The sequence below is a fragment of the Glandiceps talaboti genome, chromosome 1, assembly GCF_964340395.1.
Source record: "Glandiceps talaboti chromosome 1, keGlaTala1.1, whole genome shotgun sequence".
Taxonomy (NCBI): domain Eukaryota; kingdom Metazoa; phylum Hemichordata; class Enteropneusta; family Spengelidae; genus Glandiceps; species Glandiceps talaboti.
In genome coordinates this window covers 8,024,460-8,044,075 of record NC_135549.1, presented here as the reverse complement: position 1 = coordinate 8,044,075, position 19,616 = coordinate 8,024,460, and the positions used below count along the sequence as shown (strand labels likewise).

Genomic DNA, 19,616 nt, shown 5'->3' with positions numbered 1-19,616 from the left:
TTTTACTTTGGTATCAGGAAATTCACATTCGGATTCAAAATTGTATTCGAATGATCTGCAATGTGAAAAAAATGAAAAATTGCGTGATCAAGTTTGCATCCGATCAGTATGGCGTGGAACAATATTCCATTTAAATGGTGATTCTAAACAAATGCTTTTATAACATCATGTCTTGTGAACATAATCGACATTATTTCGTACATAAATGTGAAGCAGAAGGCAGTTATAATCGCCAAGATTTAGGTGGCGTAGGTGGCGCTATAACATTGCCAGTATGTGTCAGTATATCCACAGGGGGCAGCGAGCATGTAATTGATTTTTAGTAATTAGGCTATATCTTAAGAATACACTTTCAAATTTAATTTGGTAATACATTTATGGTAACAAAGTTCATATACCATAATATCATAACTAGGCAAAGCCCATAAGCTCGCGCAGGGTATAGATTCATTCCTGACCGGCTGCCTGGGCCAGGGTTCGTACACTTGATTTGGGTCATTATCCAGGGGTATTGACCATCAAAAATTATTTTATTGAATGACATCTAATTCTCTGACATGGATGAGAAGTAAAGAAAGTCAACACTCTATGCAGTTGTGGTTTCAAAAACCAATAGTCATTAGATTAATATTGTTCATTTTCAATCAGCAAACTTATCATAGACCCTCCACCAACGTTGATCTTTGAACAAATGTTTTGTTGACATGTTGCCGAACATCATGATTTCTCAATTCAACTCGATGATTTAGGAATGTTACTGTACCAACAAACATAGGAAAGTAGTTATTCTTTTTAGAACATGTAAAAAAATCAATTATCGACAATATAAATGTCAAAACCACACTTCCACAACCTGGAAATTAAACTGCGCTATGTCATCAGTGGTCCGTATCGCGTACCACCATGCGTCAAACTTCCAAATAGTGTAACAATTTCTCCTTGAGGTACAGTGATGCCTCGATACTCGTTAAAATGTTACGATAATCGTGCCAACAGGCCAACTGTTACAATATTGCAATGCATTGTGATGTTATGTCGCCTATGCTATATGACGATACGGTAGCGCGTGGAGAATGCACGTAGTATATGGAAGGCGCATGCGTAGTCAATGCGTGCCGCAATGCATCCCTGGGAGAACCCAAAAAAAATTTCGCATAGAGTTTTCGCATAGTATATACGGCACGCATGCGTACTAGTCATTGATGAGCCGCTACACGGCAGCTTTTAAGTAATTAGGCTATATCTCCAAATGCATACTTCAAATTATAATTTGGTACATACTTCAAAGATAACTACATGTATATGTTAAGTATTTATTATTGTTTATCTATTTAGATACAACAATTAGTGTCTCAAGAAGGATACAAAATACAAATTCAAATGTTATAAGAAGTACATGTATTAGTAGTTGTTGAGTAATACTGACAACTACATTAGTTACCATTTGTTGAATAGTATGACGGTGGAGTGGACAAGGAAGTGAAACCACCAATGTAACCAAAGACAGTGGAGTTTCCCCTCCGCTGTCTATGATGGAACACAGTTCACCTTCGATACTTTATAATAGTAATTTATAACCAGACGGACTGTGATTTTATATTCAATATGTCATATTTTAACAAACTTGTAAGTGATGCAGCTATATTATAATGTAATCTTGGTTAGAATTTAAAATAAAAAAAGATAAGGTTGACGTGAAGGGAAATCTTCTGGACCAAGATCCTCTGTAGATATGCATGATATGAGGCTTGTGGCTGGACTAGATGGTTCTATAATCTCTTAATTAACAATTTACAACCCGGGAACTGAGGATCCATCTTCTCAAAGGGCTTGTAACCTTGAAATTCAAACTCTTGATACATAATCATAGGAAGTATTTCTTCAAATCCGCAATGTGCAGTGAAGACATGTTGTGAAATGGGACCAGTAGCTTCACAGTATGCCATCTCGGCCCCCAACCTTTCCACCAGCATCAAGCATTGGTTGATCATCTGCCTCGCAATGCCTTGATTTTGATATTCCTCACTTACAGCCAATAAATATATCTCCATCACTTTCTTCCCTTCTGACCATATTTTCTTAACTTCTTCCGACACGAGCACTCTCTCCGATAGCTCTCCTAACAAAGCGATTGCTGGATGGGTTGGCTTCAGTATGGCCGACCCTGCAGGATCATCGAAGATTTTGCCGTCGGCATGGCTTGAGAATAGGTATGATACACAAGCACCGACCACCTTGTTTTGTTTGGTGTCTATGGCAACGGTTGTCACCTCATCCATCAGAGCTCGTTCGATGGGGATTTGGCAAAACATGCGCATTGACTCATGTGGTACCTTTAAAAGACTGGACACTGGTCCGTCATTTCCAAAAACCGCAGACATCATGTCAACAGCTTGATCTTTGTGTGACATTTCCATACGTACCTATCAGAATTGCAAAGGATATAAGAGTATTGAAATACAGTGTACAGGATTACAAAAGAGAATCAACGTAAGCCTTTATACTGTGTTGAAAATATATTTCAGTTCTGCACAAATTCCAAATAGCATGTGTGCATGTAAATGTAACGAAACTGGTACCAGAAACGACATGCCCGGGTACGGGTTTCGAGGTTCTCGTTACTTGGGACATTAGCTTAGTCTTAGTGGGCGTTCGAGTAACTATAAAATAAAACTGTGAATTAATAATAAAATTTACCAGTCCAACAAATAAATGTCCTTTCTACTTTTCAACTTCAAGACTGTATGTACTTGATCTTCAAGTGCCGAATAACCTATCTTCTGGCACTGGTGCAAACTTAGGACCCGGACAGGCAAGATAGTCTGGATGCCAACTTGTGAGTGGAGGTGTATTTGGAAACGATACTGTGTAGGAGCAAGGTGGCTGCCGTGTCAACAGAGAATGTCATATTGAGTGTAGATGTTAATATTGATAAAAATAATAACGTAACTGTCTTTTTCAACACGTATTGTCAAGAAAATTCATGCATTTTATGTGACTACTTTCGACGACTGCACTTGAATGTACAAACGGTCAGTACAAAACGCAGTTCAGGTCAGGTACAGGTCAGGTTATGGTCAGGACATTCGATCTCATTTGCATACGGTCAGAGTTGAATCTCTTCAAATGGCGCGCCATTTCATGTGTTTCTTCGAGATGCTACAACTGCCGACATCAGAAGTGAGGGCAAATGGAACTTGTTACAAACAGGGAAAGTAAATAAGAGACTTGTATTACACACCATGGTTTGATAAGAACAGTTTTATGGCCTCTTATGTGTACATGAAGTGCCCAAGGAGCTGGAAATTAATTTGTTTGTGAAAGTGAACTATTATGTATTAAAAGAGGCCATACAACTGTTCTTATCAAATGATGGAATGTAATACAAATATCTGTACTTCAAACATGCTGAGCCACGTGTTATTAATCCAATGCATTTGTTTATTTTCCCTGTTTGTAAGTCTCCATTCACCCATGGTCTGATGTATCTACATAGCAATGCAGGGTTATATTTAGAACACTCCATGTACAATGTGACCCACTTGCATGTTTGTAGCTTCAAAAAACATAATTTTATGCAAGATTTTTGATAAATGCTGTTTTGCTTGATGCTTATATACTGTTCCCACGACCAACTACATGTATTCAACGATGTATTCCTGGTAAAATTCAGTTGAAATTTCTTTGGATATATACTAAAATTGACATTGTAGACGATGTTATGAGAGCCAGTAATTACTTCCACCATGTTTAAATTCGATTTTGTCAGCGAAGAATGCACATGAAATTTTATGATTGCTCGTAATTTGATCGTACTTAAAAACTTTTCACTTCCATCTGTTCAAAATGGAAGGCTAGATAAACATAGCTAATACGCATGTGTGGAACTAATTATGGCAGCAAGTTTGGCAGCAATAGCTGCCGTTTAATGGTATTAAGATGAAGTAGGTGAATGAACTTTGGCATTCCTGCAATGGTGGGAATTGGTTGTGAAAGGGTTATGGGGTTCAGAGTATTCATAGATGTTTTTAACACAATGAGAACATATTCAAGTACTTACCTTGTTGAATTAGCATTTATAAAAGAGATGGTGAAATTTGGAATGAAAACCAACAAAATATTGCAAATGAAAACAGATGACAGATCCAAAAATATAATTCAGTCAATACCTGACCTGGTCTGGCCTGCACCTGGCCTGTAACTGCGTTGTATACCGACCAAAAGTACAAAACCATAAAGGCACACTGGTGTGATTGATTATTTGGTAGTGTGATTCAAAACTTCAAGAGGTCACATCAGGTCAAAGCTATGCCCTTTGCTAACTACTTTTATCTTGAATGCTCCCTACCCGTTTTAATGCAAATATTTTTTATGATTAATGCAAACATTAACAATGGGGTCATGTCTTCAAATTTTCATTTTTATTATTACTTTTTTAAATTCATTTCTGGTCACTTAAAAGACATTCTTGTATTCATGCATGTATGATGTAGTAGAGTTGGAATCAATCTAATTAAAATCCGATGTAGTGTACACGTTGTGATTTCTTTTTGGCTGTTATGTTTACTGTCGTTTGTTCTTTTGTGAGTGCTCGTTACATACATCTAACACAATACAATGGTTTTCCTGAAGTTCGCAACCCAATCTCGTACTTACGAATCCATCTTATAATATAGCAATCAATGTTCGAAGTGAAATATACAGATCGACCAAACAATAATGATAACATCATTGTCTGCGCTCTGTGCTCTTTTCAAACAGAGCACTCTGAAGTACTGTACCCGTATGTTTCGGCGTATTACACGTTTTCATTGGTTGAGTGACTTCTCTCAGCGCTCTCATGTGGCTCGGGAAAACCTATGGTATGTATCAGATGTATGTAACGAGCGCTCACAAAAACCAAATGGCAGTAAACGGCCAAAAAGAAATCACGACATGTACACCTCATCCGATTTTAATCAGATTGAGTTGGAATGTGCCACCAACAGCCCCCAACCACAGGGAACTGGAGTCATATAAGTGAAGATATACATATATGCTTGTTTGACTACTTTTACCCATGTAATGACAATAGCAACCATTTCACATATAGGAAAACATTTTGTAATTCTTGTCGCATAGAAACATTCTTGATATTGATTTTCAATACATGTTTCATGTCGTTCATGTTTGTCAGTATTTATATGTTACTATTTTGCTTATTTTTGTTTGTTTTTGTAAAAATAATTATGCCTGAGCCCCCTTAGTCTTGCTGCTAGACGTTCGGGCTTTCTTTTAATACTATAAGCGAATGAAGTTCGCAGTGAGGGCTTGCCCGAACAGTCTAGCAAATGTCATTTTCAGACCGGACATTCCATTGAGATTACATTGAGCGGTGGGTTAGGCCATCCATGCATATATATACTTTAATATATTCAATCTCTGTATGCAGGTGTTGACAAACACATTTACGTCATTACTATGTCTTATTGGTTTATGGTAATTGTGTTTGATGAGTGTGTAGATGTTGTCATTCACACATTTTAGTTAATGCATTGGTGGTTATTTTTACAAGCCCCTCCTTAAGATGAATATGCATGAAAAATTAGCTATTGTCCTCTGTTTGTGCTTGTCGCTAATACGGTTCTCTGATTGGCAGTTATTTATATTCAGATGACATTTGCTAGACCTTGGATGTTCCACCCTCGATAGCGATGTTCGGTCGTGTGTCGTATTCGTATCGGAAGAACATCCGAGGTCTAGCAGATAGACTAGAGCCCCCTAGGCCTAAGCTAACACTTGATTTGTTGATATACTAGAATATTATGACCCTTATTTAGCCTAAATTATGACCATTCAAGTCTCCTTTCATTGTTATTCAGGCTCATTCATGGGGAACACTGTCATTGTGGCATCTGGGATCAAAATCAGCACTTGATTTGTGCCAGCTTGTTTCTAGACTGTGCCATTCTGAAGTGGAGGTGGTTAGCAATAATACAATGGCTCTTAATATGTACATAAGACAGTGTGACTGCCGTGTGAGATATATGGGCTGAAATTATTGTCATATTCAGTATTAAATTATCCATGAAATTAAAGTAAAAGGTCCTGGAGTTAAAATCATTATTTGTAATACCAAATATGGCTACCATTCAGTAAAAAAAAGTATGAACACTCAAATTTATATATGTGTGTCTTCTCATATTCCTATCTGCACCCCCCCCCCCCCCCCCCCCCCCGATTTTTATGAAGTGTCTGCAGTGTGCAATGAAGATGATTTTGAAAACTGACCCTGAAGGTTAAAGGTCTGATAAAATAAGGTAGGCACTTGAATGGACTATATCACTTCTTGAATGGTTTTTTGATTATATCATTATGATTATATCATCATGTTGCTAGTTAGAATGCTGACTGGTTGTTAGGGATGTTTTGTTGGCGACTGGCTAGTAGATTGTTTCATTTGCTAGTAGATTGTTCTGGTTGCTAGCCATGGATGTTTTGTTAGTGACTGGCCTTCATTTGCTAGTAGATTGTTCTGGTTGCTAGCCATGGATGTTTTGTTAGTGACTGGCCTTCATTTGCTAGTAGATTGTTCTGGTTGCTAGCTAGGGATGTTTTGTTGGTGACTGGCCATCATTTGCTAGTAGATTGTTCTGGTTGCTAGCTGGGGATGTTTTGTTGATGACTGGCCTTCATTTACTAGTAGATTGTTCTGGTTGCCTGCTAGGGATGTTTTGTTGGTGACTGGCCTTCATTTGCTAGTAGATTGTTCTGGTTGCCAGCTAGGGATGTTTTGTTGGTGACTGGTCTTCATTTGCTAGTAGATTGTTCTGGTTGCCAGCTAGGGATTTTTTGTTGGTGACTGGCCTTCATTTGCTAGTAGATTGTTCTGGTTGCCAGCTAGGGATGTTTTGTTGGTGACTGGCCATCATTTGCTAGTAGATTGTTCTGGTTGCCAGCTAGGGATGTTTTGTTAGTGACTGGCCATCATTTGCTAGTAGATTGTTCTGGTTGCCAGCTAGGGATGTTTTGTTGGTGATTGGCCTTCATTTGCTAGTAGATTGTTCTGGTTGCTAGCTAGGGATGTTTTGTTGGTGACTGGCCATCATTTGCTAGTAGATTGTTCTGGTTGCCAGCTAGGGATGTTTTGTTAGTGACTGGCCTTCATTTACTAGTAGATTGTTCTGGTTGCCAGCTAGGGATGTTTTGTTGGTGATTGGCCTTCATTTGCTGGTTGAATGTTGACTAGTTGCTAGGGATGTTTCTAAGATACCAATACAGTCTCTCAAACCACCCATGGCCTCAGTGCAGGATGACGCTGTAAACACCAAAACAAGGAAATCAATAGTTGTGCAACAGTTATTCAATATTTGGTCCAAAACCACAGATAGTAACATTTAGTTGACGATGTGGCTGACATGATTACCTAGTTTGGTGGATTGTGTGTGTGTGTGCTGCAGCAATACTGATCATACTATAAACAGCTAGTTTGGCAGATTGTTGGTGTCTTTGCTGCAGCAATACTGATCATACTATAAACAGCTAGTTTGGTGGATTGTTGGTGTCTGTGCTGCAGCAATACTGATCATACTATAAACAGCTAGTTTGGTGGATTGTTGGTGTCTGTGCTGCAGCAATACTGTGGTGGATTGTTGGTGACTTCGCTGCAGCAATAATTCTGATCATACTATAAACACTTAGTTTGGTGGATTGTTGGTGTCTGTGTACTGCAGCAATACTGATCATACTATAATTACCTAGTTTGGCAGATTGTTGGTGTCTGTGTGCTGCAGCTACGCTCTCCTTCTTATCTCCCGTCCTTTCTTTAATACTGTGGAATGATGTCTTGACAGATGACAAATTCTGTAACATCTATAAGACAGAGAGATTGGAATACGGAATACGGAAAATATGATAATTTGATTGATAAGTAGGATATGATTAGGAGTTAAAACATTATTTTAGATGTTCAAATTTTATGATAATATAGGGGCACAAGCTGGGTTCGTACACATATTCAGAGGCAACTTTCAAGCATATTCAGCTATCTTTCATTATTGGCAAAACTCAAACCTGGCATCCAAGTCATCATGCATAACATACAACTCACAAAATAACACCGGTATGTTGGCTTGCTGTGGCAATCACGAATGAGACAAGGTTTCTGAAAATACATACAACCTATACATACCATGGGATCCCAAAACTCTCTTTACAATCAGAATGTTACTCGGTAACAAAGCAAGTGCGACTGTTACTCTTATTAACTGAAAGTTTACATCATATTTGACTAAATAATGTAGGAGAACACCTGAATCAAGGTTTTCACTAAGTATTTTCATCTATTGCTGTATTTATAACTGATTTTTACTTGAAATAGTAAAACAGTATAAATAATTGTGAGGAGGAATGAGCTATTGACATTCAAACATTCAATGACTTTTACATCACAACAAATAGAGAAAAACAAAGGGATAAAAGCTGAAAAGTTAATTTTTTTATCCCATTTGGTAAGAACTACCAGGTCAAGTGTTCACCAAATAATGTAAATAAGGCCAATGTTGGATTAGGAATAAAGTTTCATTGTGAAAAAGAATTTGGTTTTTATTTAATCTTTATGGCTTGAGATTGTACTAATCTAAAACTGCTGGATTCGCACGTATCACATTAGTCTAGAGGCTGACAAGATCTCCATCAGATTCAAAGCCAACGGATAGCCTCTAGACCAGTGTTACATGCACAAGTACAATAGCACAAATAACTACATTTATTTCAAGGTACTGATAAGTTAGCATTGGGTCAAGAATACATGACATTGGGTGCTTATACTATTAGTGAGATTACTTACTTCTGTGAAATGCTGGAGTAAAATATAGACCCTCTTGAATGCTTTGCCTACATCAGTGAGAGCTGGGGGCGCTCTGTTACACCACTGACGAATCTCATTTTCAAAGGTGAAGGTGAATCCTGTGACCATCTGAGATAATTCTGATAATGCCAGCTGCATTGTTTTACTCACTCTCTCTGACCACTGCTCCTCATACTCAGGATATGCATACTGTAATATTCCCAAACGTACTTGTTATTAGCTGTTAATATTTGTACATCTGTTTTATAATAAACCTCTTAACAATTCCAATTTTGTCTATATATTTTTACACGGTAAAAACCTACCTTTACCCTTAAGTGAAACTCTCCAGTTTGATAACAAACATTTGCTTAGTCTATAAAACCAAACTCCAAAAAGACATTACAAAAACTAAATGAGGCATGTCAAGACTTGTAAATCAGTTCATCTTTCCGATAATTGATTCCGATAACTGTAGTAACCCAACAGGAAGGAGGCACACATACATCTGTAGTACTGAGAATGTATCTGTTTTGGTGCAGAAACCTTTTAGTGGAAAGGCAACTTTTCACATATTGGTTCCACTTTATTTTGTCAGATAGACTATTTTTGACTAGTGTATTTGTAGCCACGTCACTACATTGTAAATGAGTAAATGTATAGAATTGAAATAAGTATACCTCTATTACAATTGGTTATTCAGAATCTGCAACTGAAAGTAGGGATTCCATTTTTAAGCTGATTTATTTTGGCACAAACATTGTTCCAGACAAATAATCTCTGAGTATGTTCACAAAAGTCTACACAATTCTGGTGCAAGAGTAGATGCAAACATGCCTATATATTGTGAAACTAGACCACCATTACACGTACTATTATGTCCACATGACATGTACTATGTTAACATTCACATCAAGTCCATCGATTATGATAGTAATTTCATGTTTGACAATATGTGTACTAAGAACAGTATAAGATTTGAATTACTTAGGAACAACATACTCTTTCCTAAGACTGTGAAACAAACTTTCAAACAAGACATTGGACAGATTTCCTAAATTTCCTTTAGGCGTCCATTTTTAGATGACATTTTAATGTATGTGTTACCACGTAGACAGACCTTGGTGTGGCGTCTATGATACGATATACATGTTTAGGAATTTTAACTCACATTATGTTTGAGTTCTTCTAAATGTGATGTAGACCTTTCAAGTTGTGAAGTTACTTCATTCAGTGCTTGTAAGAGACTTTGGAAATCTGGCAGTGGAACTCTAAATCAAAGGAAAATCATGGTGATTAGTTTACCTTACTCAGCACAATTAATATTCCTTTTACGAGTAAGATGTTTTGAGACTATCTTGTGGCACAAAAAATGCACCTGCTTTGGATTTCTATTAAATGTATCACTTCTATACAAAGATCAATAATAGTATACATGATAATCAAGAAGATTTATACTGTGCACGTAAAGCTCTGAGCACAGATTATCTTGTTTAATGAAATCCCCTCTCTCTCACTGACATACATCTTGGTGTGCCACCTTGACCTACTGTAAAAAGAGAAATGACACACTGATTGCAGCCAAAGAGCTGCTTTATTGGACATTGGTAAAACAGATAAATGTAAATACTTCAATCGTGGCCTATCTGTCATGCACCCTCACTTTGTATTCTATTGTTGCAATGTCAAGCTTTTCTGTCATACAGACTTGGTGAGTAAAGCCCAGACCATGGCCATGACCATGTAAAGTGGTCACTGTGATTGGAAAAAGTACAGGAATTAACTTACCCTTCAGTATCTGGGATTGGAAAAAGTACAGGAATTAACTTACCCTTCAGTATCTGGGATTCCTCGTTCTTTCAAAGAAACTTTCATTTGCTTCATCAGATCAAGAGGAAGGAGATCTAATCCACTAGAAAATAGTGTACTGACATCTTCTCCTCTTGCTATGCCATCAACAAGTGAATAATCATGGTCCACTTGTTCACATAAACTCAGTGACTCACTGTAAACAAATTATATAGGAAATAAATTACAATCATTTGCTGCTTGTTCATGTAAACCAAAGCAAAGACAGTTTTTCATAATTGTAACAAGCTTTATTGCTATACAACAAATTCACTCATTTTAATTCATATCATCCCTTTACGTCATTTTGAGCTCCATGGTACATGTTTACAAGAATACAATCAGTGTCAACAAATGTTTTTTTTGTACTCACATTGGTAGGTTTTGAATAATGGGTATAATACATAAATACTATTTGTTGAATTCTGGACCACTGATCCAGAATCCATCTTTGTCCTGTTCATTGGAACTCAACATATACACTGCATTCACAGCTTTCATGTTCAATTTACTCTTAATATTGTGCTTAGGGTATACTAGTAGTCCGACTTATCAAAAGAAGTGAGAGATACTTAGAAAATTTTACCAGAAACTGGAAATAAACAATTTGAAATTACATACTCTATCAAACCTGGACTACTCATCGCTCTTTTAGAGGGGTCTTCTGTAGCATCTACTGTACATACGAGATCTAGGAGTTGATCCATAAAGCTGATCTGCTTTGCCTTAGATGCTGAACCCTAGAAAGGACATACTCAGTAGACGTACATGTATACTATGGTATCATGTTAAGAACATGCTTTGTAAGTTTGTATGAAGTTAACTTTCTTTAAATGAACACTTTGTGATAGTCAAGAACTGACAGGACACTTGTTATTAATTTCACAGTCGTGACTACCTTCTTGAATGATAACCCTCTAAGGTGCAAAACTAGTTGAAGATTCAAACCATTTTTGTACTCAGGTAAATTTCACACTATACACTTTAGAAATATTCAGTACAGGTTGTGTATCATACATCTCAATACAGTCTATGCATATCACAATTCACTAGTCTCAAATACAATCTTTCAAGGGATATCCTCATTTGAGTGGAAATTAATCAATTTATTATGATAATTTGAATCATAAATTATGATTCACAACTAATCATAATGCTATCATTCGTGGTACCTGGTTCTGACCTCCTCCCACAATCCAAGTTATGAAAGAACACTGTGGATCATTCAAATGAAGATATGCGACACCTCTATAATAATTTTGTTTATTTATTTATTTATTTATTTATTTATTTATTTATTTATTTATTTATTTATTTATTTACAGAAGAATATGCAGTCTCAAAAGAAAGTCAAACACATGCTAAGTCTGAAAGTTTTCTTTCAGTGGGTTCTTTTGATAAGAGTTTAGCACAAAGTTAAACTTACCCTAACCAAATCTATGTCATCAGGTCTGCATAGTCCAAGTACAGATGAAATGTACAACAATCCTGTAGAAATCGACATTTAGTTATTAGTTTCAAAGTAATGAAATCAGCATGGAAAATCATATATTGGTAGTGTGGTTGTATTCTATATCAGTATGGTAAATGCTGTGTACTTACGTTTGCTTTACTAATTTCTGTTGAAATATATTTTTCTTTTGGTTAAAAGCAAGACAAGATCATGGTATAATACATGCATTAGTAAGAGATGAATATGTTGGTAAACTTTGTAAAAATTATACCTCCAGCAATAAACTTCACAATGTTTGGACTTCAGTAAAATATGATAACTTTGCTTACTGATATACAGAAAGATTAGTCATTGTGTAGTCTGTAAGGTACGCTGTGATGGGGCGCCCTCTCACGCCAGTCAACCCTGGTGAGGGTGATCTAATATAGACAACAACAACTCTTTTAGTCTAGAATATTATCTATGTTTATATCAACATACTTGTAAATAAATGTATTTGTGTTAGAAGTTGACAAGAACAATAATAGTCCTGGTACTACTAGTACTAATCTAGGTTGGATTAACTTACTTTGTAATCTTGAATCCATCTTGGTATCTGATGGCATAAACTGGGCATCCAGTAGATCTGCTAATCTAACATCATACCTACAGTAATAATATAAAGTATTATACCATGCATGAGTTAAATTGAACAAAAACTATAAAATATATACACAACATGCATCCATGTCACATTAACACGTGTCTATGTCATTGGTTCTGCTGTGTTCGATATATGAGTCAAAACATTCAAAAGTACCATTACTTTCCCCGATTTTTCTTTGATATTACTGGTGATGGTATAATTATGCTATTCACCAATATTTTTATTCATTCAGCCATCTTTGTCACTACTCGTCTAGCAACTCATAGTGACAAAACCCCCTTACACATGTAGATCACTCATATTTCCCCTGGCTGAACGAAGAAAAATATCAAGGAATAATATCTAATTACCATACATGTATACCGGTATTTATAAATAATCGTCAGTGTAACTTGAAGACTGTACGACAAGTCAGTGGTGGCATTCTTCTATGTGTACGGAGTGTAGATTATAGGCATGACATCTCAGATGATGGTGGACATAAGTAACAGTCTAGATATAAGATACTCTCAGACTAAGATATGCCAAGTGGAGGTGGCCTCTAAACACTCTGACTGATGAAGGCAAAGTGACATGTATCTGACAGTCTATATATATACGAGTACAACTAATGACTTTATCTAACAATTTAATGTGTGATACAGAGTAGGACAGAGCTATCAAATTATTGTATTACCCTTGATTTATGTTGTCATGTTTGACTGTAGTCTTTTCTTATATGTGCTTTCCATCATGGTTATTATACATATCTTATTTTATTGCATATGATTCTGATATATCTAGGAATTTATCCGTATTAAAATATTGATTTTTAGGTATATTATACCTAATCAGTATGCAAATGTGTGTTTACTTGGTGTTATAATCTCCCAGATGATTAGATGGTGGTAAACTGTGAGTGAAATTAATACCTTCAATGGTAATACGGTGTGTGTTTTCATTTACATGAAGTGGAATTGAATAGAAGAAAGAACACAGTGTCTTTATTCAGTCAATAAACATGATAAAGAGAGCAAATAGTCATTTGCACAAAAGACTAGTCAGGGAAAGAAAACAATAGAAATATCAGTGTTAAAACCACCAAAACATTCAAATCAAATCATCACTAGCATTGCCTCTGTCCCCTGTGGTCTAAGTAGAGAGAAGTACACAGAAAGAACTTACCTGCTGAATAACCATTGTAGCAATCTTATCCTTGGTTCTCCTGCAGCAAAAATCAATTGAACTATCCAGGATTCATCGACATCTTCTGTTAACGGGCATTCAAGTGCCTGAAATTTGAAAAGAAGTCACAAACACATGATGAAATTAACCTGATCAAAAGTCTCTTTGAAGTTTCCTCTTACATGTATGCATTTTTATTGAATGTATGCATGTTTATGTCACAATAGGTAAATTACCTATACAAATGTACACACACACACACACACACACACACACACACACACACACACACACACACACACACACACATAAATAAATATATGTCACATCAGCAGCCTGTTTCTTAATAAAAATTATAATTCTTGTATGGAAATTTCTGAATGTGACCAACGATTCATTGGTATTTAGCTGCAATTACTAGCATTAGTTTTCTATCTTGAGCTTTGATTTTTTTGTTTTTTAGCTTTTTATACTACATTTGCATGTAATCATCAAAACAAAAAACCTCACAAACAAAAAACACAAATGAAAATTCAAAACGAATGCTACAATTATTACAGTTCATGATACTCCTTCTATCTGTCAGTGAAGATACACTTGCACCATAATATTAATATTTTGTTTACAAATGCTATGTACAATTTTTTCCCACAACTGAAATCACTGTTCATATTTGGAAGTGTAAGTGTTTTGTCACTGCTATATGTTCCAAACACTTCACTGTCAGGCCATATTTAAGTTAGATTTGGTTATACACCATTAGATTAGGATTCACACTTTCTACCTCCAATACATAGGCCAAAACAATTTGTTTGGCATGTCCTCACATTGTTTGGCATGTCCTCACATGCTCTTACCGTACTTGCACACATTATTTCACACACATGCTATTTAGAGGCACCCATATGACAATGATATTACTAGAAAATAATGTGTTGTGAATCATTACTTTCGAAATACAGAGTCAATGTCATGTGCATGATGTGTCTGAATATATTAATAGCATCTCACACTCTTCAATACTTGGGTGCATTTCAATGTTTTAACTTTTACTATTTTTAGGGTTGTATTCAATTTCAAAACGTTATCTCGAACTTTTCACAATCACACACAATTGTTGACCGTCTGTGAATTTTACTTTCTAATACTTAAAACAGCGATGGAGACGGAATTAACGTTGTTCATGATCATGTAATCTGAGACCATATGACAATATTCAAATTTGAGATTGAGACGACCGTGAAATACACAGCGGTGGATCGAATTCCAAAAACAAGTCCACACTGCAAACCCGCGACCAAGTGATGGAACTTGAAGATGGAGTAAGTAACCACTAAAACTTAAAACTATACGTAGAGCAAACAGATGACTTTAACTTAACAGTAAATTTAAGTGTTGTCAAACATATTTTACCTGTAAACGATCTTTGAAGGTGCGAGCTATACGATTGTACTTCTCTGTTCTTGAAATCGCCGCCATTTTAAGACATACATAGTGCGCCCTCTGTTGATGACATTGCGGTCGGACAGTGAGGTCATCCTGGATTCTTAGTTTGATTTCCAGAATGCCGGTGTTGACATTGCTTCGCCAATTTGGCAAAGCGTGGAAAGTCCTTCGATTCCATGGAGGAATATATGGGTCCTTCTGGAAGATTTTAAGGCAAGTTCTCTATGACAAGCGATCGCATTCCTAATTTGACAATTTTTTAAGAGTTTTGTCTGCGACTAGTGTACGTGAGTTTAGATAAGGTCCAAGATGGCCGCTCTGTATGGTGTTGATTGTTGTTACTGAATTTCACATCTATTATACATGCACAGTAGCAAACTAGATACTGTAGCAGTCACCCCATATACATCTTGGTTCTGGGACCCAGCCCTCCGAGGTTTTGCATCTTACAACATTGCAAAAAATAGCAAGGAACGATAATGCCATCTAGCTGCAATAATTGTAGCGCTAGCTAATATAGTAGTAGATGTATTTTGACTGAAAGTTTTTTTCTTCTGTTTTTGTGCCTTTTTTCGTTCGGGGTAACATCGGAACGAAAAAAAGGCACAAAAACAGAAGAAGAAACCCTCAGTAAAAAATCACATTACACCCTACAATTATTGCAGCTAATGCCATCAACCCTGGCTCACCCGTGCCTTCAGTCTTCACAACATGTTGGAGTAAACAATTAAAATTTTTATATATTATTGGGTATATATGGGAGCATGGATGTATTAGTGAGACATCCATGATGGGACTCATGGGAGTAACATGTCAGGTGCTGCTAAAGAACGTCTTTCCAGTTAGATGAAACAAAGCATAAATTATATTAAAATACAAGTCCTGCTTGCTGCCAGAGTATGAGACTCGATTCTGAAAAGGGACATTGTCAAAATCAAGTCCCAACTTACTCCGTCTGCAAGCAGAATAAATTTGTTAGGAACATAGACGCTATGCTCTTATGTCACTCTCTTTATTCTTGTACATTTTGTATTTGTAGGGGAGTAGATCTTCGAATTGGTACTTTGGTTGCTATTGATAAATATGGAAATAAATATTTCGAAAACAATGACTATTTTATGGGTAAGTTTATATGAACCTGTTACTTTTCAATAAGATAATAATCTAAAAGAATAAATGCAATGGACATCAAATTTATGAAGTACATCATGTTTTTTTCCACCACACAATATTTTTATTCAGGATTGAAATTCGAACTTTCGCCATCTTTTCCAACCATTAGAAATCAATTACTTGCATCACCATCATTGATCAATCATGCATACAATTATGTATGATGATCACTGTTATGTCCATGTTCTGTACAACTTACAAGCTGGTAGATAAAAATTTACTTAGTTTCCAACCTGACAACCTGTTTTAGAACACTTACTGTTTCAACCGATGGTTTTGCAAAACATTCATACCAACCTGTGCCCACATTCAAAATACATGAGTTTTGCTATTTTCACAAATTTGGAAATCTCTAGTGTGCAGAATGTTTTTATTTGAAATTTTAAGAATTCTTGCACTTCTCTGTTGCTCAATTATGTTTGGCTGGCAGCAGCAGACTGTCTCTTCAAACTGTACCTTAGCAAATACTTCAGGTGAGACTGGGTGTCTCCAGTAAAAGTAATCTGGGATAAATAGATGTTAAAAAATATATATATATATATATATATATATATATATATATATATATATATATATATATATATATATATATATATATATATATATATATATATATATATATATATATATATATATATATATATATATATATATATATATATATATATATATATATATATATATATATATATATATATATATATATATATATATATATATATATATATATATGTATATACATATAGTTTTGGTAGTACTGGGACTCTTTCTTGGTTGTAATATATATATATATATATATTTGGGCCCAGTGTTCTTTGGTCAACAATTTTCTGACACTTTGTATTTGTTACCTTGTAGCCAGGAACAGATGGGTAGAGTACAGCCCTACCAGATACTGGGACTTTGATGGCAGCCAAGTACCACCAGAATGGTAAGAACAGACAACATCACAATGAAAATGATGCACAATATTCAATGGAGAAATATTTAAACAGGGAATTTTTTTTTTTTTTTTACAAATTAATCACATAATGGAAATAACTGTATGATGTAAAATACTAATGGACCAAGGTTTGTATTTGTATACATTACAATGTTAGCAGTGATATATTTTTTTTTTTTGGGGGGGGGGGTTAACATAGAAACAAAATTAGCCCTCAAAGAAATTACTTCAGTTCTCATTAGCTGAAAGAGAATTATTCTCCCAAGGTGTCCCTATACAAATAGTAATCATTTGATTTCTTAGAGTTCACCATCATGATTTTTGCTCCATTCACTATACATGCATTACTTTAGCCTATAGGCATACATGAGAATAAGTCGATTCTGTCCTATGCGTTGACCCTGGCCTCTAGCATGAGGTTAAATGCTATTGCAGGTACTGAGAATTCTAAATGACTCTGTTGTGATCTTTCTCTTATTTTTTTTGCTTGAAAGTATAGTTTGGAACTTGTGATATTATAAAACTCCAAGATTAGATGTTTGTTAACAGTGATTATTTTCCTTTCTATTTAATCCAGGCACAGATGGTTACATCAAATGACTGATGACCCACCAAGTGAAGTTCCACCAGTAGAAAGGAGGTTCATCTGGGCTCATCACAAAGAAAACCTTTCTGGAACCAGAGAAAAATTTACCCCTTACAGCACTGTCAGACCAAAAATTGAAGCCTGGAAGCCACCCCAGCCATCAAACCAGTAATAATGGTACAACCGTACAAAGTTTTGTGTGATTCTGGAGTGTTAGAATGTTGTAAATAGAAAGATGCTCAAATGAAGTCTTTATACTGAAATGCACTTGATGTTCATATGTTAGATGTCAGTTTTTACTGCAACAGTTTGATGCATGGTACATTTGTAACCGTAGCTACAACAACGTACATGGACTTGTACTCCTGACAAGATAGTTCAGTAACAAAAAAAAACTACCTTTTAAGACACCTAAGTGTTTTGCTTTGCATTCTGAAAATAAAGATGTTAAAATACACTCTCTGTACGTGTTTGGTCTTTGTTTTCCTATAAATGTTCTCCTGTGATTACTCATTGCATAGCTTTGTGAACATTCAAAATTTCATTTCCTCATATTAAACAAAGACTTTTGTTATGAATTACACAAATAAAATACAGGCACTGTCATATTTTGTCTCTGTGAACACAAATCAACAGTTCTTTGTTTGAATCATCCTTGTTTCATCCCACAGTGATGTTGATTTGTGTTCATAGTGAGATAAATATTTCATTTTATATACTTTATATGTGTCTATCTTGTTTTATTTAATTTGTAACCAAACATCACACTGCTTAATTGAAACTTTATAGACTAGATGTACAACTTCTGTAACTCATTCATTGGAAGGGGTATAAAAAGAGATAAAACCTGAGAGCAAGAATATAGAAGAGTGCACCACGAGTGTACAATAAATACATGTTGAAGTTGGAGAGTTCAGGTCCTGGATTAAGGTCGTGTTAAGGTCTGCTTTAGTTCCTATTTATCACCAGAAATGCACATATTTGACCTTCAATGGTGTTTGGTTCTCCTATACTGACTAGATTTGTAATGTCAAACAGAGCACTTGTCTATAAAAACAGGAGGTATGATACAAAGATGTTTTGGGAAAATTTTGCAATTATTTCAGCCTTAAAGCAGGAATTGAGCTGACATGGTCTACAGTTTGGTGAAATGTGTCATTCTATGGTTTAGTTTTGTCCTTGGCTAACTCATAACGTGATGTGAAAATGATTATATTGTTAAAGCTAGCTACCAGTATTTGTGATATACAGCTTCAGTTGATCATTAGACAGCGCCCTCACAGTTCAAATTGCAAATGATAATAAGTCTGTCAATTTGACTACAGCGCAGCACTGCCATCTCTGTATGGTTTACATGTATTTTCACCATTCAGATAGGAACAGGGAAATTCAAAACCTATACAACTGAATTAAACATTGTATACATGGACTGCTATTTGAGTTTTAGATTAGATGATCTTGGCTAGAAAATAAGCTATTTGTATAGTTCTTATATTAGATTCTAGAAAATCATGTGGTGGCATACCTGTA

General features: G+C 35.6%; 2 protein-coding genes across 2 annotated transcripts; one reads left to right on the top strand and one right to left on the bottom strand.

The window, feature by feature from the left end:
• Positions 1-7,171: 7,171 nt before the first annotated feature.
• On the bottom strand, positions 7,172-15,417 carry LOC144442891 (HAUS augmin-like complex subunit 7). Its single transcript, XM_078132269.1, has 10 exons — positions 15,352-15,417; positions 13,939-14,045; positions 12,697-12,773; positions 12,102-12,163; positions 11,297-11,415; positions 10,659-10,832; positions 9,999-10,098; positions 8,828-9,037; positions 7,737-7,851; positions 7,172-7,297 (listed from the first exon to the last, which is right to left on the bottom strand). Exons 1-10 carry the CDS (start codon positions 15,415-15,417, stop codon positions 7,203-7,205), a joined length of 1,125 nt encoding a protein of 374 aa, XP_077988395.1. The 3' UTR covers positions 7,172-7,202.
• A 54-nt stretch (positions 15,418-15,471) lies between these two features.
• On the top strand, positions 15,472-18,530 carry LOC144440352 (NADH dehydrogenase [ubiquinone] 1 alpha subcomplex subunit 12-like). Its single transcript, XM_078129716.1, has 4 exons — positions 15,472-15,597; positions 16,424-16,506; positions 17,416-17,488; positions 18,078-18,530. The coding sequence occupies exons 1-4, from the start codon at positions 15,503-15,505 to the stop codon at positions 18,256-18,258; spliced, it is 432 nt and encodes a 143-aa protein (XP_077985842.1). The 5' UTR covers positions 15,472-15,502; the 3' UTR covers positions 18,259-18,530.
• The last annotated feature ends 1,086 nt before the right edge of the window (positions 18,531-19,616 follow it).